This window comes from Myotis brandtii, unplaced genomic scaffold, assembly GCF_000412655.1.
Source record: "Myotis brandtii unplaced genomic scaffold, ASM41265v1 scaffold583, whole genome shotgun sequence".
Lineage (NCBI taxonomy): Eukaryota > Metazoa > Chordata > Mammalia > Chiroptera > Vespertilionidae > Myotis > Myotis brandtii.
Window position 1 is genome coordinate 1,352,217 of NW_005370191.1, and position 21,765 is coordinate 1,373,981.

At 48.8% G+C, this 21,765-nt stretch overlaps 1 protein-coding gene across 2 annotated transcripts in view; it reads left to right on the forward strand.

The window, feature by feature from the left end:
• The window catches only part of CUX1 (cut-like homeobox 1), a 339,346-nt gene that overhangs the window by 264,416 nt on the left and 53,165 nt on the right, over positions 1 to 21,765 (forward strand). For both annotated transcript variants that reach the window (XM_014550122.1, XM_014550123.1), the window contains exons 13-14: positions 1,406 to 1,454; positions 2,201 to 2,297. In XM_014550122.1, the coding sequence (XP_014405608.1) occupies positions 1,406 to 1,454; positions 2,201 to 2,297 (146 nt within the window). The remainder of the gene's footprint in view (positions 1 to 1,405; positions 1,455 to 2,200; positions 2,298 to 21,765) is intronic.

Below are 21,765 nucleotides of genomic sequence, written 5' to 3' on the forward strand. Positions count from 1 at the left end.
CTCTTAACTCCTCCACGGACAGACCTTGTCTCCAGCCTAATGAGGTCTCTCCTGCCAAGGGCCCCACAGGTTTTCTCTTTCCCGTGCTCTTTGGATTTTGTCTTCCCTAAAAGAGCCTATAATGTTCATGAGGATGAGGAGAGGAGTGGTTCCGATTCTCCAATGACGGGCACATAAGTCGTCGGTAAATATCTGTTAACTCCATGAAGAGACACCGGTGTTTCAGTATGAACTTGGAGACTCCGTCTTCTCTTGTGTGGTCCTGAGGAAGCTCTCAGGCAAGCACATAGTTGTGAGCAAACTAATGGCTGCCAAGAAAGAGCACGTTCCAGGCATCTGTCTGGTGGGCGAGGCCAAGTCCTTTAGCGTTTCCTACAGCACGGCCTGCCCACATCAGCTCCTGGCATGCTGTTCTGTTAGTTTACATGACAAGGACCACTGCGAAGGTACAACCAGAGGGAAACTAAGAGCAGTCGGCTGCTGCTGATCCTCGTGGTGGCTTGGTAGAAAGTGGTCTCCCGGGACCCTTGGCATTTTTACACACTGCTCTCCTGGTGACACTTCCATGGAGCTTAAAGAGGGCAGAGGCTGACGTCATGGCTTTGAGAATGCTGGCAGAACTCAGGTGGCCCGTGCCTGAGATGCGCAGCCCGCCCTCATTACCGCCTTCCCTCCTTGTGTGTGAGGGGAGCACCCACATGGACTCCCTTGCCCTTTCCTCCCCAATAGACTCACAGAAAGAAAGCGATGTCCATGCTAAAGAAACACTGGAAACAGCAGTTCTGGGCACCTGACCTCACTCAGCTCTCAGGCTTGTTGAAGCAAGCTAGAGGCTGGTGTGATTTCAATGATAAGGAGAACAAAGGAAAAATAAACCTGCTCTCCCACATCTTTGCAATGATGCTCCTTCCCCAGCCCAGGGCTGCAGAGAAGGTCTGTGCCAGCTTTTGAGCCATCCAGGTGTGGGGCCATGCTCTTTGCCCATTTCCCTGTGCCCAGGTGCCAGCTACCACTTGAGCGTGTGGGGTGACAGCCCTACGGTGCTGAGATTTCTCTCTCTCTGGCTTCCTTGTACCAGCGTTTTCATTCCCACTAGGCTTTACAAATACATTCCACTTGCATCAATGTTATGCCTGTGTTCAACTTTAAAATTATACTCTGAACAGACCTGGTGTGATTCCATATGGAATGATTTACATGCCGGGCAAGAAACTTTTGCTGGCCAACTGCTAGTTGAGTAGTTATTCTAGAGACCATTATCAGATTATAATGCTGCCAGGGAAGTTGTTAAAGTTGTCAGATCCTCTGGTCCTGGAGAGCAGGAAACTGTGATGTTGATGCTCATTAGTATGGCTGTGAACAAAGGTCAGAGTAGGAAATAACCACTCTGTCTTGCTCTTTGCAGTATTCTGAAGTCCATGGAGTTTGCACCGTCTGAGGGAGCTGGGACACAGGTACATGGTCTCACTTTGCTTTTAGTGTGTATGAGTGTCCGCATGGCCATGTCACTGTTTGTCTCTAGGCGAGCTTCACTATCTCGATATTTCTGTGAGACCTCTCGCCCTTAGCTGGCCAATCATGCCTCAAGAACACTTAACCAAGTTAAAGCAGTTTGTCTTTATTTAAAAAGAAAAGTTAGTGTTTTCCAAACTGGTAACTCAATTTCGGTGAAATTGTGATTTAAGTTGGTACAAAGAACTTGAATAAAAACAATTTCAGATTGTGTTAAAGATCAGCCCAGAAAGGCTGGCTTGGGAGCTTTTATTATCTACAGAGGCAAGGTGACAATAGCACTTGGTAATCTGGTAGCCAATTAAAATTTAAGTAATCTCATGGAATCCTGCTCCTGATGCCCATAAAACAGCTGACTCTTTGTGGCTGGCACCTTTACAATGATTTTCTGACAGGTGTATGGCTCTGCAGCCAGTCCTATTGCCAGATGAGACACAGGTTTATACCACTTGAATTTGGGGACAAAATAGAGAATAGTTGTGTAGAAGAAGAAAAATTATTACAACTGGAATGAATTCTTTTGGAAAGGAACTTGAATGTTTTCCATGCGTGTGTCAATCACCATCGGGAGAAGTCAGATTTCCATAACATGTTGGGTGGGAAGCCATAGAGCAGTGTGGTCACAGGGTCTGAGGCCTGAGGAGTGGAGGGTGGCCGCCCGCAGTGAGCCCCACTCTGCCCTGTCTAGGACGCATCCAAGCCCCTGGAGGTGCTGCTGCTGGAGAAGAACCGCTCGCTGCAGTCCGAGAACGCCTCTCTGCGCATCTCCAACAGCGACCTGAGCGGTAGGTTGACAGGCTCTCACGAGCCCTGCTCGGTCCCTTCCGGGGTCGAGGAAGAGGAAGGTGAACCGTGAGTCTGGGCCGATGCATGATGGGAACATCACTGGTTGATGAGAACCTTGACTAATAAGTGTTTGGTCTCCTCGTCCTCCTCACTGCTCCTCTCCTCCCCTCCCCCGCCTGCTTAAAGACGGTCAAGGCGAGATATGTGGCCGCAGAGTATCTGTGGAGGTCAGTTAGGGCCAGTGTTGCAGATCACAGGAGGGACACTCGGAGGATGTTGGCTTTCTCACCTTTGCCTAGTTGTGTGGCCTCTCGCTCGTGGTGTTCCGGGGGCTGCGGACAAGGTTAGCCCTGCCCTTCCAGGCTCAGTGGAGCTTTTCTTCCTTCGTCAGGTTTTTCTTGGGAACACGTCCCCCATCCTTAGCCTTTCTTTGCTCATCCCAAAATGGTGGCGTCACTGACTGCTTCTGGTTTTGGCAGCTGGTAAACCATTTAAAAGTGTCTCGGGCTCCGATGATATTTCATTCTTAAAATGTGCGTGCCTTCGATCGAGCGGACTCGGTGCAGTGCATTCGCCTCCGAGCACGTGGTGTGAGAGAATCTGTTGGTCCCAGAATGTCAGTGTTTGCTGCTCCTCAGGTGGGGCTCTCCTGGCAATAGCTCGAATGCCAGAGGCCCGCGACTTGTCAACTCTACTGTGTGTGGTACCGGCTCCTTGTCACTTTAGGAGTTTGAATCTATGTCAAGGGGACTCTCCAGGCTGCAACGTACAAGAAAGGTGCAAACATGAAATGCATGTTGCTTGTTTCCGGGGGGCCTTGTTTGGCTGATTTAAAAATTCAATTGAAAACAAACCAACACTGCTCATTGGCCCTTGTAAAATATGCACTTTTTTTCCCTTATGTGGGGCAAACTTTGCATTTTGGTCTTGGTTTTTTTTCCCTTTTGAATCCCCCATAATGCATTATGTTTGCCCTTCCTTGTAGGGTCAGCCAGGAGAAAAGGGAAAGACCAGCCTGAGAGTCGGCGTCCTGGACCTTTGCCGGCGCCCCCTCCTCAGTTGCCCCGCAACACGGGGGAGCAGGCTTCCAATACTAATGGTACACACCAGTTCTCACCAGCGGGGTTAACGCAAGACTTTTTCAGCTCATCCCTGGCAAGCCCCAGCCTACCCCTGGCTTCTACGGGAAAATTTGCACTAAACTCTCTCCTCCAACGACAGCTAATGCAGTCCTTCTACTCCAAGGCCATGCAGGAAGCAGGAAGCACAAGCATGATTTTTTCAACAGGTCCATACAGCACAAACTCCATATCTTCCCAAAGTCCATTACAACAAAGCCCAGATGTAAATGGCATGGCCCCGTCTCCCAGCCAGTCAGAAAGTGCTGGGAGCGTCTCCGAGGGCGAGGAGATAGACACTGCAGAAATCGCCCGGCAGGTGAAAGAGCAGTTGATCAAGCACAATATTGGACAGCGCATTTTTGGACATTATGTCTTGGGACTGTCTCAAGGGTCCGTGAGCGAGATTCTGGCCCGGCCCAAACCATGGAATAAACTGACTGTTCGCGGGAAGGAGCCTTTTCACAAGATGAAGCAGTTCCTCTCGGATGAGCAGAACATCTTGGCTCTTCGCAGCATCCAAGGCAGACAAAGAGGTGAGAGACTTTCATGGGTTGGCACCAGCGTGTGAGCCTGTCACAGAGTGCTGTGTGTGTGTCTGTGTGTGATGAAACATTTGTGCATCACATCAGGTAAAATTCTCTTCAGCTCTACTATTTCCAGAGTTCAAGGGTCAACTGGCAAAGAGTAAAAGTTGTTAGATTTGGGAGATCCAGCCTCTGAAACACGCTCATCACCTCACATGTAGTAAACTCAGTATTTCAGTACTGTGTATTGAATCGGTAGAATTACATTACATACAATATCTCAGCGTGTTTAGTGTCCAGGGATCGATTGGCCTTGGGTGCTGGCCTCACATGAGGAGGAGTTCTTGAGGTACCAACCAGCCCTAGAGCAGCAGCAGCAGCAGCGGGGTCCATCCTCACACAGAGCTGCTTCCGTCGAGTGTGTCCTCTCTTCCCACCACACAGAAGGGAGTGTGTCTTGTGGCCAACTCGCTCCCAGTGCCTATGTTCTATTTAGTGATTTATTTAGCATTATAAGCAAAACACGCCTGCCTTGAGTTAAATACATGAAAGTTTCATTAAAACATCTTTCCTACCCCACCCTCCATAAAATGATAAAAAGTCAATCTGGTCCATAATTGAAAGAATTCCTTCCCTCTCTAACAGCAGGGGATCATTCTGCTAAAGCAACAATGATAGAGAGAGGTAATCTTAGACACGTTTGAAAAAACTTGAAATTTAGGCTCAAATCAAAGGGAGACATTCAAACAGCATCAGTTTACATAAGGCACATCGAGGTTTTTATGGCGATGTTAACTGTCTTTGGATGATTAATGTGAGCTTTGTCCCGGGGGCTGGTGGGCGATTCGCTTGGCGGCAGTGCTCCCTCTGTTTGCCCTGGTGGCGTTGGTGCCGCAGGTCCATCTGATCTCCTTTTGCAGCAGAGCCATGGCCTCTGAGGCCGATCAGCCAGGGAAGGGCCTCTCAGAAGTTTCTGGTAGCTCCCAAGTTGCACAGGAAGCCCCGAGCCCTCTCGGTAGTTACAGGTGGCTCAGATTTCATGTCACGCAGCCCATATCGTCAACACCACCATCCCCCTGATTGTTTTGTTCTTACCACACTTGTTTTTCAACAGAGAATCCAGGCCAGAGCCTGAACAGACTATTTCAGGAAGTACCGAAACGAAGAAATGGGTCTGAAGGTATGTTGCAGGCAGGTGTTTTTCTTTGCAGTTAGTAACCTAGGAAGCAGCATGTCCTTAGCTGTGTATTTGGGTTAACACTGTGCAGTGTGATTCTGGCCTGGAACCTGATGGAAAAACAGATAGTAAGTATAAAACAAAGCACGGGTTCAAGTACACAAGGCCCCTTCCTTCTGAGCTGCTTGCACTCTACCGAGTGCAGAAGAGGTGGGCTCCACCACTAAGATTTAGTCCCCAAATAAGAATCCCAAACCCCGTTAGATTCAAATTATACCTTTTCCATTTTCTCAGAAGCAGGTGAAAGAATAACAGTTGTTGCTCTGAGAAAAATCAGGTGACTAAGTCAAATGAGATATTGCTGCTTCCTTGTACTATCTTTTAATTCTGAAATACGTTGAAGGTGCTACAGAGTGGACAAATTCCAATCATAATCAGTTTTCCTGTGGGCCCTGCTAGCCAACCCCGACCACACTCCTTAGAGTGGCATCTCTAATGGGGCTTGGTCCCAGTGGTAGGCTGGGTTTTAAATGGTTTGGTGTGGCAGTTTATGTTTAGTAAGGTAGTGAAAAATTAAAACGTGGATGGCTTCCAGAAAGAACTGGGGCCAGCCCCCGGGCCGTAGTAGCTTCAATACATCTGTATTGCAGCTACTCTGCAAAGCATCACCATGTAACCAAAAGACTGAATTCTTGTCCTTTAGGGATTTCTGTAGGCTCCTCTCCTCATTAATAATTTTTTTTAATGTATTACTGATTTTAGAGAGAGGGAAAGAGAGATAGAAACATCGATCAGCTGCCTCCTGCATACGGTCTACTGGGGACCAAGCCCTGGACATGTGCCCTGACCAGGAATCGAACCAGTGACCTCTTGGTGCATGGGACGATGCTCAGTCCACTGAGCCACACAGGCTGGGCTCATTCATAAACTTTTAAAAGACAGGATGTGATAACAGATTGAAAATTTTAAGTTAAGCCTTTAGCCTCTTTACTTTGTACATCCAAATGATTAATAGGTAATCGGCCTCAACCTTTTACCCTTCTTTTCCATTTTTCCTTTTGGGATACCATCCTCAAATACACGTACAGAACCTTGAACATAGCCCCATGTCAAAGCAGTTATTGGAATTGCTTTTAAATGATTTTCTCTCCCTGGTCCCAATCCATGGGTGTCCGGCTTGAGTAAATGTGAGAGCTTATCCCACTGGCCGAATAACATTCAACGTCAGGTAGATTCAGCACGAAGCCCTTTATGCATGGGGTCACGGTACCTGCTATGAAGTTGCATGCACAGCAGGTACAGGTAAATGGGAGGCCATACCTGCCTCCTTACCATCACCAGCCTCAACTCCTGTGAGATCTGTTGATCAGAATGACATCTTTGTGCGGCACTGGTTCTTGTTCCAGGTGTGGGTTTGATGTCATTGGTGTGGCTTCTCCTTGCAGGTAACATCACCACCCGGATCCGAGCCTCAGAGACCGGGTCCGATGAAGCAATCAAGTCTATCCTGGAACAAGCCAAAAGGGAACTGCAAGTGCAAAAAACTGGTATGGATTCCACTTCTTTGACTACTGTTTTCCAAACTTAATTAGAATATTGTCTTGGGCATTCTGGTCAGCAGTAGTTAACTTTTCAATTAAAAAAAGGGCAGAATGTATGTTTTCAAGTATTTAGGCAAGTGCAGTAGGTCTTTTGCTAATAGTTACCATTCTTTTTCTGTCATTCTTGAACATTGAGTCAATAAGGTACCCATGATCTAGGATCTTGTTGACTTACTTTAGTAGTTCTTTTTTAAATGCAATATCGCCTTTTTGTTATTTGGATACATATTTAACCAAACACTACTGAAAAAGAGTGGGTGAAAAATAAATTCTTAACAACTGCTCTATGGAGTGAATGTTGCTAGGAGGAACAGGGGGTTTTAATGGATGGATGTCCTCCTCTGCGGTCCACATCTAGTCTGCCTCAGGAATTGGCCCCGAGCTTCCTGAGATCTGCCTCCTCTAAGAGGAGAGAACTCCCACATTTCGGCGTTTCTCTGGTTGAGCTTTGAATGAGAAGCGCGCCATGCCATAGATTGAGCTCACACCGCTGGAGAGGAAACTGGGTGCCTGAGTTACCTTAGGCATGAAGCCCTGCTCTGCAGAGCCCCTCCGTGAACCTGAGCACAGGGCTCCTGCCAGGCCTGGCTTCGGGCAGCTGTGGCAACTGAGGACGGGCCACCCCCATGGTCAGGGGGTCTTCTCCCCAGGCTGCCCACTCCCACATTGCTTGTTCATCAGGTGAACTCAGTGCTCCCTCTAGGAAGCAGGCCTGGGCTGGGCATTTTTAGCTACCTTAACCTAGGTCTTCAAACCAGTTCCTCACAACAACCCTGGAAAACAGATTTTGTTATCCTATTATTCCTGATTAATACGCTGAAAGTTAGAATAATTTGCCCAAACTCAGTAGCTGGTAGACTCTGGATGGAAACCCTGATCTCTCAACTCCTATCCCAGCACGTTGCCCTCTGTTGCCACTTGCCTCCTTCCAGAGATCCCAGAGTGATAGGAAATGACTCCTGTGGGATCAAGCCTGGCAATGGATAGAGCAGGGGTCCTCAAACTACGGCCCACGGGCCACATGCAAATACAAATATTGTATTTGTTCCCGTTTTGTTTTTTTACTTCAAAATAAGATATGTGCAGTGTGCATAGGAATTTGTTCATAGTTTTTTTTAAAACTATAGTCCGGCCCTCCAACGGTCTGAGGGACAGTGAACTGGCCCCCTGTTTAAAAAGTTTGAGGATCCCTGGAGCTTTCAATTTGGTATGTTCTCACCCTCAAGGCCAGAGTTGAGGTTTAAGCAAGTCCCTCCTCTGGGTGGCAGAACAAACAGAAAACTTGGCAGGGCACCCCAGGCAGCGTAGGAAATACCCCTGAATTGAGAATGAAAGGCCCACCTCGAGGTGTATCATCTTCTCTCCTGAAGATGTGGTACTGCCCTCACCCGGAGGACACTGTGAGTGTCAGGTGAGTTGGAAAAGGGAGGGCCTCCTGTTAACCAGGAAAGTGAAGTCCTCAAGAGGCATTAAAGGTTGTCACTGTTGTTCGAGGCATTTTTCAGTGTCATTTAAAGGAGAAGAGCCAGTTTGTATGACTTCCTCCCCCAGATATGAAGGCACATTACAGAGTTGACTCAGCCAGAGGGAGCATTCAGCCCAGCATCTCTCAAGCAGGGCCTCCCTCCGCAGTTCCCCGGGAGCTGGTTGAAAATGCAGGTGCTGGTCCAATCCCACACTTGCTTCTCAATCACACACTGCAGGGCTGGGGCCTGGGTGTGTGCATCTTAAGCGAAGCAGGTGATTCTGGTGCACAGCTCGAGTTAAGAATCCTTGATCTAGCCCTCCTGATTTGGCTCAGTGCATGGGGCGACAGCCTGTGGACTATAGGGTCCCGGGTTTGATTCCAGTCAAGGGCATATACCGGTGCAGCTGCACGCAGAAGGCAACCAATCGATGTTTCTCTCCCACATCCATGTTTCTCTCTGTCTCTCCCCTCCTTGCCACTCTCTCTAAAAATCAATGGTAAAATATCCTCAGGTGAGGATTAACAACAACAAGAAAAAATAGAATCCTTGATCTAGTCCCGTGGTCGGCAAACTGTGGCTCGCGAGCCACATGCGGCTCTTTGGCCCCTTGAGTGTGGCTCTTCCACAAAATACCGACTTCTGTTTTGTGGAAGAGCCACACTCAAGGAGCCAAAGAGCCGCATGTGGCTCGCAAGCCGCAGTTTGCCGAGCCGCAGTTTGCTGACCACTGATCTCGTCCATTACCCATCCCAAGTTTACAGATGGAAATCCTGAAGCCCAGTGATGCCTTGTGATTCCCCAGGGATCACAGCCCTGGGTCCCTGCCCATTGCCCCTCATTGTGGGGCTCGGGTTGCTGGCCACACGACAGTCACCCACCCAGAAGAGAATCTGGGCTAACCCAAACACAGTCACTTACACTGGGAGACTGGTCTCTCACCAACACTGTTAACAGAAATCATGTTTCTAAAGTTTGACAAAACCACTAACATTTTAGAATATAGAAAAACCACAAGAATAGTTTTAAATCATCAGGGAAAGAAAGTCCAGGATGGGTGTCACTGACTATTTGCGTACTCCCTCTGTCTTATCACACAAGATGCACGAATGTCTCACTGATGGGGCACAGCTGGACAAATAGAGCTATGCAGTTCTCCCAAGTGATCTGCACTTTGTGGCAGGTCAGGTTAGGAAGAAGTGGAGTGAAAGAAGCATGCTCACCTGGAGAGGTGGCGGCTGGGCCACCATCTAACCTCCTCTGTGTTTGTTCCGTGCAGCAGAGCCCGCCCAGCCTTCTTCCACATCCGGCAGTGGGAACTCCGATGACGCCATTCGCTCCATCCTGCAGCAAGCCCGCCGAGAAATGGAGGCTCAACAAGCTGCCCTCGACCCCGCCTTAAAACAAACGCCACTGACACAGACTGACATTACCATCCTGACCCCCAAGTTAATATCCACCTCGCCCATGTCCTCGGTGTCCAGCTACCCTCCTCTAGCCATCTCCTTGAAGAAGCCCGCCTCCGCCTCTGCCCCTGATTCCAGCAACCCTGCTCTGCCCAACCCCCCAGCCCTCAAAAAGGAGTCCCAGGACGCACCTGGACTGGACCTCCAGGGAGCCACCGACTCTACACCCGGTGTCCTGCGACACGTGAAGAACGAGCTGGGCCGCAGTGGCGGGTGGAAGGACCACTGGTGGAGCACCGTGCAGCCAGAGAGAAAGAACAACCCTCCTTCCGAAGAAACAAAGGCCGAAGAAGCCAGCAGCGGGAAAGAAAAAGGTGGCAGCAGCCAGGCAAGAGCTGAACGCAGCCAGCTCCAGGGACCCTCCTCCTCCTCCTCTGAATACTGGAAAGAATGGCCCAGCGCTGAGTCACCGTACTCCCAGAGCTCAGAGCTGAGCCTGACCGGAGCCAGCCGCAGCGAGACGCCCCAGAACAGCCCCCTGCCTTCCTCCCCCATCGTGCCCCTGTCCAAGCCCACCAAGCCCTCTGTCCCTCCACTGACGCCTGAGCAGTATGAGATCTACATGTACCAGGAGGTGGACACCATCGAGCTCACCCGGCAGGTGAAAGAGAAGCTGGCCAAGAATGGCATTTGTCAGCGGATCTTCGGGGAAAAGGTAAGGGATTCGATTTGGGTGCTTGATTTTTCCCATCTATTTTCATTGCTTACAACTAAGTATCTAGAGGACATTGCTGTCACCCATTGCATTAACCAATGAGTATAATGGGTTGTCCACTCCCAAACTTCTGGAAAGGCTGGCTGGTGAATGTTCCATTTGCTGTGTCCCTTTGGGGACCAGGTTCTGGGCTAGACCCTCTAACCAACTGTGCTCCTTTAGACCACTTAGTCACACTGTGAGGGGGATGGTAAAGTGGCCATTTGACAGCCAAGGAAACCGAGGCTCAGGGAAGTTAACTGCCTACGTGCCCCAAGCTGACAGGTGACTGAATTAAAGTCCTGCCTCTGCTGCCAAGTGCAGTCCAGAGGCAGCTCTGCAGGCTTCTTTGGCCAAAAAAGGATCTGACCACGTAGAGAGACAGCCAGCGTGCAGAGAACACCAAGGCTGTGCAAAGCATAATTGCACCTTTCTCATGATTCAGAAGGCACTGAGGTACTTTCCAGCCAGAGATTAAGTGATTGCCCAGGAATGCATGGCTGGAGGTGGCCCCGGGCAGGGCTGCCCAGAGCCCTGGAAGCCCTTGTTTCCATACCGTCCTTCCCTGACTCACAGTGGCTTAAGGATGAGCTCCCAGACCCTTTCTGTTCTTGGCACTTCCTGGTAACTAGATTCTGGATAATGGGGATTTACCAGGCCTGTAAAATCCTATATAATAAAATGCTAATATGCAAATCGACTGAACAGCAGAACAACTGGTCACTTGGATGCACACTGACCACCATGGGGTAGACGCTAAATGCAGGAGCTGCCCCCTGGTGGTCAGTGCACTCCCACAGCGGGAGCCCCACTCAGCCAGAAGCCGGGCTCACGCCAGCAAGCGCAGCGGTGGTGGCGGGAGCCTCTCCCACCTCTGCAGGCAGCGCTAAGGATGTCCAACTGATGGCTTAGGCCTGCGCCCTACGGACATCCCCCGAGGGCTCCCGGACTGCAAGAGGGCGCAGGCCAGGCTGCGGAACGCCCCCCCCCTCCCCATGCATGAATTTCTTGCACCGGGCCTCTAGTATAAGATAAACATAATACCCCAGGATCATTTTAAATTAAGTAACGAATGCTGAGCATAATGAGAAGTGCTCCATTCCCCTAAAAGGCAGCCTCCCTGAGGGGTGTGTGGCTGGGTCAGCAGTGGCTTCAAGGGGCCTACCCACCCACCCCTACCCCCACACTGTCCTGCCTTCATTCACTTCAGTGGTCGCAGTGTGGTGCTGTGACTCCTTGCAATACCTGATTGTGATCTCTTTGTCCTGATTTTTTAAAAGGTGATGGGGGAATAGAAATGAGGATGAAAATTTAAAGTCCCTTGAAATTTCTAGTTCAGTGTTGTAAAAATATCATTTGAGAACATTTAAATAGACATTTGTGCTCATGCCTTAAATTTAGCAGACTTAATAGTGTTGAACTTGTTTGGCCCACGAGTGCAGTTTATTCTGAAACTTGAGAACTTTTCAAAAGACTGATCGGATGCAGCCCCTAAATATCCCTGGGCTGCATCTGTGTCCTGTGGGGGGTGTTTGTGCCCATACATATGTATGGCCATATGTGAGCATAAGAAAACCCGGGAATGTATGTGCAACTCGTGGATTGTCTACAGCAAGTTTTCCTCCCAGACTGGCTCCCCCGTTGCCACCAGTTCACCTCTGGGCCCCTACTGTAGAGCAGGATGGGATCAGAGAGAGCAAATCTTTCTAAATGCCAACTTGGCCCAGCACCAGCAAAGAAGACTGGCTCCCAGCATCCCACCAGTATCCGCTGCTTCTGCCTCTAAAGGGCTCCTTGGCCTCAGCACCTCAGCCTTTCCTGGCGCCACCAGGCAAAGAGCAAGGTGGTTTCAATGTTTCCTCCTGGGTTGTCAAGACGACGACCCTGCAGCCTTGGCAGGAGGGAGACCCCACCCCTCCCTTTCCCAGGCTGCCTCTCCCTGGGAGCTGAAAGCTGTGGCTATAACCATGGCTCCTCATGCCAGGGCATCAGCCTAGCAATGACCTTGAAAAGTATTCCCCACCCCAGGCTATCCCCATCCTTAGAGCACTGGCTCTCCACTCCTCCCAGAAGCACTCCCTGTGCGTCTTCTGTCACACCTCGCAGCGTGCGTGCATGTCACTACAGCCTCACGCTCACCCCTGAGCGCTGATGCAGTGGTCTTTGTCTGCCATTCCAGGTGCTGGGCCTGTCCCAGGGCAGTGTCAGTGACATGCTGTCCCGGCCGAAGCCATGGAGCAAGCTGACCCAGAAAGGCCGAGAACCCTTCATCCGGATGCAGCTCTGGCTAAATGGCGAGCTGGGCCAGGGCGTCCTGCCGGTCCAAGGACAACAACAAGGGCCAGGTGAGGGCAGTCCTGAGCTGCTGCAGGGAGGGAGAAGGGGCATCTGGGCACAAGGCGGCCAGCCACATGGCACTGCAGGCAGAGAACTGCCCCTCTTCCTGCACCACCTGTTGCCATGGGACTCACTTGGTTTTTTAGGAGAGAGAAGATTGTGCCTAGCTAATTTTATAAGCAGCAGAAAATGAGTTACCAATTAAGGAAATGCTGTTTATACATAAATATAAGTAAAAGTCAAGTAGCTAAATCGGGGAATCAGGAAAGATCAGCCAAAGGCACAGAGGTGAAAGCTGTGATGGGCGACAGCCTCTGCCTGTTCCCCAGACAGGATTCTACCTTCTACCAGCAGCACTTTGCCTGCCTGTGTGGACCCCGCATTCTGGCCTCTCCCCATAAGGAGTGGGGAACCCTCTCTTAGGCCTTTGAGACTTTATGCTGTCCCCCCTCTGCTAAACTCAGTTAATTAGAAAGCTTTAAACCCCTGGACTTTTTTCCTCATTTAATTGTATTTCTTTTTCTTATTTAGTCCTCCATTCTGTGACGTCACTACAGGACCCTCTGCAGCAAGGCTGTGTGAGCTCAGGTAAATAGCTGATTACTCTTGTTTTGTATGAAATATTTCCCTGCCACATATGTTTTCCTGTCCTCTGGTCTGGAACAGGGATACTCAAAGGGCCCCTCGTTCTGGATATGGGAGCTGAAAACATGGTAGGCTGTTGGCAAACTGTCCTTGTGGATGTAGTTTCTGATGGGGAGAGAGAGAGTCGGCAGCTGAGTGCAGAGTTCCTGCAGCCTTTTCTTGCTCCTCGCCGCATTCTCTCATCAGTCTGTCTATTTCTAGGTGTAAAGCCTTGTGTTCACGGCTGCAGGCTGCGGTTCAAGTCAGGGACAGATTCTGTGCTTGGAACTTCCATTGATAGGAGGGCACAAGGAATGGGCATGCATCGCTCCCAGTGGGGTCATGGTAAGGGGCAGTCAGGTTCCTCTGGAAGATTCTAGGCTGCCTTCAAGCAAGAGGAAAATGAAGGCAGGAAGAGTCAGTTCAGTATGTGACTGGATGGAGAGCCAGGGACACAGCTGAGTGGGGCTGAAGCCAGGGATCCAGCCTGGGAGCAGGTGATGGAGGGCCTGGGATACGGGCAGAGATGGCATCTGAGATCTGTAAGGTCCTTGAGGTGGCACCTCTGCTGTGCACCCAAGGGCTGGCCCACGTGCCCATGTTCCTAGACCCCCTTCCGGGTCCTTCCTGCACAGAGCTTTTCTCACCCAGCTTTCAGGAACAGCCAGCATCACGAGCTGTTCTTTTTTCCTTTCTTTATTTTTCTAAACATCTTGATTAGTCTCCATATCCCATTGATTCATTGAAAACACAAACAAAGCTAAGTGAGGAGCGCGAAGCCCGCCAGCCTGCTGGAAGTTTTACGAGGGAAAACATGTGTAGTGAGGGAACAGCTGGGCAGCAGCGGCCGCTACCACTACAAGATGCCAAACCCACACACAGATGCAGCCCGAGCGCGTAGGTTGCAGCGAAGTTCCCGGTTGGGTTTTCTTGTTTGTTTTAGGTGTCCCATCTGATTTTGACCAAAATGGAGGTTGGAAGGCTGCATCTTGCCCGAGCTGTAGGCTTCTTGGCTGGGTATCTAAATGGAATAGTCCATCTGAAGAAGGATCAGGTGGACCTTCCTCTCTCTTCATTTCTGGGCTGGCCCAGTCCTGGAGAACTTAGGCAGTACTGGCTCACATTCAGCATTCATCAGGGAAAATAATGGGCATAGTTGTTCGTGCTAGAGTTTGCAGACGTTTGCATGGAAAATCAGCCTTGCCTCTTGCTCTAACAGAAAGTTGGCCTCCTGTTAAACTCTCCACAGCCTTTGCTACCCCATCAGAGTCAGGACTGAACTTGGCAGACTGTGACTAACATTTCTTAGATCAAAACCCCCTGTTCCTAAATAAAACAGGAAATCTCCTGCAGTTCTAAGTCAGTTATGATCGATGCCAAAACCTTCTCCGTGTCCGAACAAATCTTGGAAGAATGGCTTTTGGCTTTTTGTTGTGTAGCAGGTAATCGCTACCGTGCTGGAACATTCATACAGCAGTCACATTTCCAACCTAGGAAAACACACAGGGCTCCTAAGAGGAATGTAAATGATATTTGTAAGATATCAAATTACTTTATAAAATAAAGTGATGTAAAACTCTTGGGGAGTTTGCAGATTGGAAGAGAGAGGAAGGGGGAGGCAGTGAGCCTCGATAAAAGTAAAGCACCAGTGGCTTCTGTAAAGAAGTGGCAGGCAGACCTCTCCCTATGTCATCTCAGTAAGACAGGAAATGGGTTGCACATCACTTACCCAGTGCACCCATGGTCGGTCAGCAGTAGGGAAGCCATCAATACAAACAACGATTGTGATGACTGGAGAAATGTGGAAAAATATTTCTCATATCCTAGGAAAATACAAACTTTCAAGTATCATTATGGTAACTATGCAAAAACACTTTTCTAGATCAAGAAAGCTAGAAAGTGCTTCAAAATTGGAAGAAAGATCTTTGCACAGTGGCAGGATTGTGGCTGGTAGTTTTCCTTATTTGAAGTTTCTTTACAATCAGTGTTATTCTTTAAGATTGTTTCAAAGAATTAAAGTAGCTGTGCTTTTCAATATGTGGCATTTAGATTCAAAAGACAGAATTACAATGACGGAAATCATTGGGATGAATGCCTATAGAAGACTCCAGAATCTTCTTGACAGCTTAAAAGAGCAGTGTCTCCGAGGAAACATTCAGCATTGCTCCCCCAGAAAAGGGGAGTGAGGCCTCTGGTCCTAGGATTTCTCCAGGATTCTGAGTCCCTGTTCTCACCATGGCTACCTCAGAATCCTTCCAAGAGACTCCAGACCCAGAAGGATGCTCTGCCTTGGTGGTGGCTCCATGAGGTCTCTACCCCGGGGCATCTTGGCTGCAGGAAGGTAATTCCAACCATGAGTTGGTTTATACCTGAATATTGGTGAGAATTCAGGCTGCCAAACTAGCCTGGAGGTCAGATTAGCCTCCCAGGTGCAGGGCTTTGGAAGACTTGCCTTCTGTTCATAGCCCTTCAGTAAGAGCTATAGTTTTGTTGCCAAGATGGTGTGGACCTAATGCGTGGCTCTGCGCTTAGTTACCATGGCGATAGGGTGCCCCAGGAGTGGAATGGCCTCACTCATTTAAACAGGAAACTGCTGACCCAGGAATCTGTTTTCCTCACTGAAGAATTCCTGTCTGTCTCTTTCTGCCCAACTTTGTTGCCTCTCAGTATCTCTATTTTCCTTAATGATTTGTATGTCAAACTTGCTGATCAGTTTTATGATAAGGGGAGGGAAACAATGATTGCATCATTTTTTTCCTCTTGGTGGTTATAACCATTTCTGAATGCTCCTTTGATGATCTGAGCATTGGGGTGATAGCCTTGGGCATTAAGGGAAATTGATGTGCCATTTTCAGCTAGTAACCTGTGCTTTTTGTTGAAGCTGTTGAGGCCTTGAAGAGTAGGAGTACAGAGGGTTCTATGCCAGTCATATGAGTTACCTGTTCATATATTTCCTGGTAGTCTAGTTTTCTACAAACATTTTTGTATTGTCTTCTTTCAAAGCCCCCATGTCCAGTGTCATGGGAGGTGGGGCAGTGGTTATATACAGGGACTCTGATCTAATATGGCAGACCTATTTGAAGGTAGAATTGGAGGTAGTCCTTTGGAATTGGTTCTCTAAGTCTTCCTTTTGTTTGTCTTCCGCCCCAGGCATCACCCATTAGCTTCTGATTTTGGCTTTAGCAATAGCAATGCAGGGGGTGGGGCAGAAGGGAGGAACACTTAATGTGGAAGGAGAGGGAGGGGCCTAGCAAGGCTGTGTTCTCTGCCTATGGCCTGCAGTAATTGCTTACTATTTAGCAGTGTGTTTAAAGGGAAGAAAGCCTTGAGCTGTAGCAAAGGGTGTGTGTGTGTGTGTGTGTGTGTGTGTGTGTGTGTGTGTGTGTGTGTGTGTGTGTGTCTTTGTAGGTAGGTACATAGATAGGTAGATATGATGTAGTAAACCATTGGATTTTTTTCTTTTTTATTCCTTAAAGCTCTTTATAGTCTCGCTCTCTTGGTGTGATTAATCTTTTTGCCCCTAGGGAAGAAGAAAGAAGACAACTCTAAAGGGGAGGAGGGGTGGGAGGAGGAACGGATTGTCCTGGCTGCCACCTTAGTCATTACATACAGAAATCTGATAGAGGATTGTTGCCCAGTGCACTTGGCTTTATAACTTTTTAATATGGGAGTGTTTCAGCGTTGTAGCTAACAATCATCCACCCCAGCTTCAGATGGATTATTGCAAGCTGTACAAGCAAAAGGATGGCCCATTCTCCTCAGATTAATCACAAAATATCCGGCTTTTTCCCAGCGTGTCAGTCAGGAACTGCGGGTTCCAAGTCTTCCCCACCCGTGGCGAATTCCGTGGCTCCGTGTTGTTATTTTCAATCAGCAGAATATCAGTTGCCTCCTGAGAAGACAGCAGCTGCAGTCTGTCTCTAACGTGGGTGGTCCCATGTGTACCCCATCCCTGATATGATGACCACGGAGCTGTGTGCTGTACATGGCCTTCCACGGCCAGGAGATTTACTGGCCACAACCCCTTGTTAGGGACAGGCCGGTGTTCCTTTTAATATGCACCATCTCTTGCTTTGTACCCATGAGATGACCAGGAAAATATGCCCAGGATTTTAGTGCTTTGAACTCAGCAGTAGGATTTGATGCAGCTTCCTTGAATAAGCAATCAGTTCCTCAGTTTTAATGACTAAATCAGGGTGGGGCATTTGGATACACTAATAGGAAGAGGAGGGGCTAATTGCACCCCCAAAAAATCCCATGGCACTTTCTAAAGCAGGCAGAGCCCCATTCACTGCCTTAGACTGGATTTGATTTGATTTTTTCTCTCTTCTTTTTCATCAGAATAAATCAGTGAAAGTAACTGTTGGTTCTCTCCAAAAAGAATTATTCTGACCCTTATTTATTTTGAATAACAGAAAAGGCTTGACTATAACTAACTTATACATAACTATAGACAACAGAACAAAAAACAGAAAAGAATTCTGGAGAGTGCATGTCAACTAGAAAGTGCCCCTCCTGATGCAGGTGGCCACTACGCATCATTTGGCCAGGGGTTCAGCCTTCTACACCCACGAAATATGGTGGCCAAGAGAACTAAGTGCCCCATTCCTTTCTTTCTTTCTTGGTTGGTTGTAACCTGCATTAGGACTTTTCTTTTTTCTTTTTTTTAATCAAGAGTGCCATAATTAGGGAATTTTCTACTCTGAGGTAAGAAAGGACAGGTTTCTGGATTCAGACACAAACCTACCTTCCTGTTGTCTGTTATCGGTTATGTATAGCTGCAAGTGTGCAGGTGGGCCCCGTGGCTCTGAGGGAGGGAGCCCAGAGGAGGGCAGTGGGTCGTGAAGGGCAAAGGAGTCAGGGAGAAGAACATTCTAGGTGGAGAGCTCTGCACATCAAAAAGGGAACTCTTGAAAAAGATGAAAGCATTAGAGGCCCCTAATTCAGAGGCCTTATATTTTTCTTTTAAAGTGACAGTAGGAAAATGGATTGTGGATGAATTTGTCTTTTCTTTATGTAGAATACTGTTGCTGTTGCTGCCCTAAGGCTTGTATAATAAGAAAGGTGTACATCACAGGATAGAAGGGAGGACCTTTGCTCTTTGAAAGTAACCTTTGTGGCCTGCCCCTGTGGTGACATTGGCTCACCCAAAACCACATATCACCCCAGAGTACTCCTTTCCCCTGTGGTGGCTCTTTCTTTTAGAGGAGGTGAGCCTTGGCCAGTGATTGCTGGCACAGCTCACCAGGGTTCTCACCAATCCCATTCCGAAGAAGACAGGACAGAAGCTAGAGGCTGGAAACCCCTTGCCTAAGACCTTAGCAGGTGGACCACCAAGGGCCAGATTTGTGTCCAGGGAAAGAGCTTCCTCTGCTTCATCTTCACAATTAGGCAGGCAAGTGTCTCAAGACAACAGCGGCAGCATGGCCTCCAGTGTGGAGTGTGAGCACTGCCTGGGACATGGGGTGGTACCAACAGCTGCTGAATATACCCCAGGCAAGCTGGACAGTTCAAAGAGAAATTGTCTAGTGCTGCAGGGTAGGGCTTGTGAGGCTCAGAAAACCTTCGTAGAGAAGCAAAGATATCACATGGGGAAAGACACATACTAGTCAGTGGGCTATGATGGCCCAATGCTCAAAGGGCAGGTTCTTCAGCCCCATGAAGAGAAAGACCCTGTTCAAATGGGGGGGGGGCGGAGGAATGAGGAGGCTGTCGGTCGCAGGAGTATGTGCCCTGGAACTTCAGCTGGCAGCAGTTGGAGCACATCCCCCTGGGTCTGGGAGGTCCTTACCTTGGGTGCCGTGTGGTGTCTTGCTCTCCCCTGTGCCTGCCAAGATGGTCTAGGAAACTGTATTCTGTGTATTTATTTCTCACCAGTGCCTTTTCAGTGATTTTGACCTTATTTGGACTGAGCTAAGGTAAAAAGGGGTTCGGTTGTCTGCAGCTAACTCTTCAAGAGAGATGAGAGGCAGGCTGCAGCTCGACGCCCCTGAGAGCAGCCTCAGAGGAGGGTGAGGCAGAGCAGGGGCAGCCCCCACCCCGCCTGCACGCTGCAGGAGAGGAGGACGCACTTCTCGCAGTTCTTTGAAAGGTGATTGGTCATGATCACCTCCCTGTATTCCCTGTGTGTGGACGCTGCTTTGTCAGCTCTCCCAGCCATCCCCAGCATTTGGTGGATTCACAGTGGGGACTGGTCATGTGATCCTGAAACAGCCGCCCGGCAACATTAACACAGGAGGGCAGAGGGATTGTGGAGGCCCTTTCATGCCTGTAACACACGGGTAGGACAAGCCGAGCCCACCCCATCCAGCCTGTCCTCCTCTAGAGCACAGTGCACCTGCAGAGCCTGCACAGGCATGCCCGGGTGGCCACTGAGCGAGATGGCAACTCAGTGTTTCATCTCAAAGCAGCACATGTCCCTGGGAAAGGCTGCTCCAGCATAAATTAGCCCCCAGAGTTCTCTGCTCCCAGAGTGGGATTTGTCGCTGTGCCTCTCCAAAAAAAGGAGAGAGTTAAAGAGGTTTATTTCAGTGTTTTTCCTATTATTTTTTTTGGGGGGGGGCGGGGGGGCCCTGAATAAAGTGCACCATTTTTACAAAATGTAAGATATAAAAGGGCTTCCACCTTTTTAAAAACTAAGTCGCCCTCCCTCATCCCCCAGCCCCAGATGCCCTCCCCACACGTGATTGTGTTCCCAATTTCCTGCAGAGAACCCATGTATTAGGTATTTTTTCCACTCAGAAGGGCAGGACTCAGGCACTGGGCTTTGCTTTCTCATCTAGCGATACATGGTGGAGACTACTAGGTTAGTACATAAAGTTCCCTCTTTTTACAGCTGTAGGGAATTTCTGTATCTGGATATATCATATTTTATTTAACCAATTACTAGTGAGAGGTATTTAGATTGATTTCTACAGCAAAACATAAACTATCTTGCAGTAGCCAGCACACATAAGCAGCAGTATGCCAGCAGGCTCAGAGCATACTGCCGAGGGCTCATCCTGCCTCTGCCGCTGATGACTGTGTGGCTTTGGGCAAGTGACTTGACCTCTTCTGTAAAATAGGAAAAATAAAGTACCTATGCCTGAGACTGTTGGGAGGTTTAAATGAGTTTGTGTATAAAAGCCTCCAGAACAGCAGCTGCCACTGCCGCCACTGCCATTATATGTTGTCTGTGCACAGATAGCTGTAGAATAGCATCTCTGCACACATGAAATGTCAGGCCTCTGACTTTGAAACAGAAAAGAAGTCCAGCCGCTCATTCCTTGGGTGGAAATTATCAAGTGCGAACATTGCGGGTGGCAGCCAGCACCCAGGGTCCCCTGAAGGAGGACCTACATGCAGCTCTTCGAGTCTTGGTTTCTCTGAAGTGCCATCCGTCCTTTGACGTTGTCCCTTCGTCTACCATTCCTTGAAGTTGGCCCAAAATCTTGAGCTTTGAGAGTAAGACTGCAGGTCATCACACAGGCCATTTGGGGCAAACTAGTGCTGAACCAGGCCTTCTTGTCTGGACGTAGGGATGACTCTTAACATGGGTGAGTGGCAGAACCTTCTCCATCAAGTTCTCTCAGTTGCTTTGCCTGAATCTTCCGTGCTGGCATGTCCTAACTCCCTTTTTGGAGGAAGCCCCAGCAGGCCCTCATCACAGGTCTCTAGACACATCTCCTTTCTCTCCCTTGTAAACTTTCTTTAGAAAGTCGAATTTATAGTACATTGCTCATTTAGTACAAGAGGCAAAAATAGGTCATAGGAGCAAATGAGGACTTCAGTTTTCAGTGGTTTGGTTCTAGGGAAAGATGAAGAAGCTTAAATGCCTAAAAATCCTCAGGTAATTTTAGAAAAGTAATTGGAATAAAATGAGGAAACTGGCGTATTTACATCATCTGTGTGCCCCGCACAATGCTAATGTCTTTAATCCTTAATCATGGACATGATTTCCTCTGTCTTCTGGATTGAGAAAACCAAGGCTCTGGCCAGGGCTCAGGGATGAGAGGCATTCTGCCCCCAGTCAAGAAGGAGGTGGAAGAAGCACCGTGGTCCTGAGACCAACGGCCTCCCTACCATAGAGATATTGCAGGGCGCCCAGTCCAGGCAGGCTGTCACTCAGCCCTAAGGACTTGATCCCTCCACGATGGGAACTACACTTAGAGAAGTCAAGGCCGTGTGGCAAAACAGGAACAAAATTGGGTTTAAATTATGAATGGACAAATATCAAAAATCAAATCTAAGACAAAACCAAAAATGAATAGAAAGTCAGATACCTCCGTTATCCTGGTGTTTCTTCTGGGGAATCAGCAGGAGAAGGGGAGAGAACCCAGCACAAATCACTGGCAGAGTCAGACTATCAAGTTTTGCAACAGAAAGTATTTAATTCATGTGGCCTGTGATGCAGGTCCATGCTGTTTTGAAACCCCTTCCTATCTAAATCCAAGAAAAAATACACAGTGGCCTGAGGGC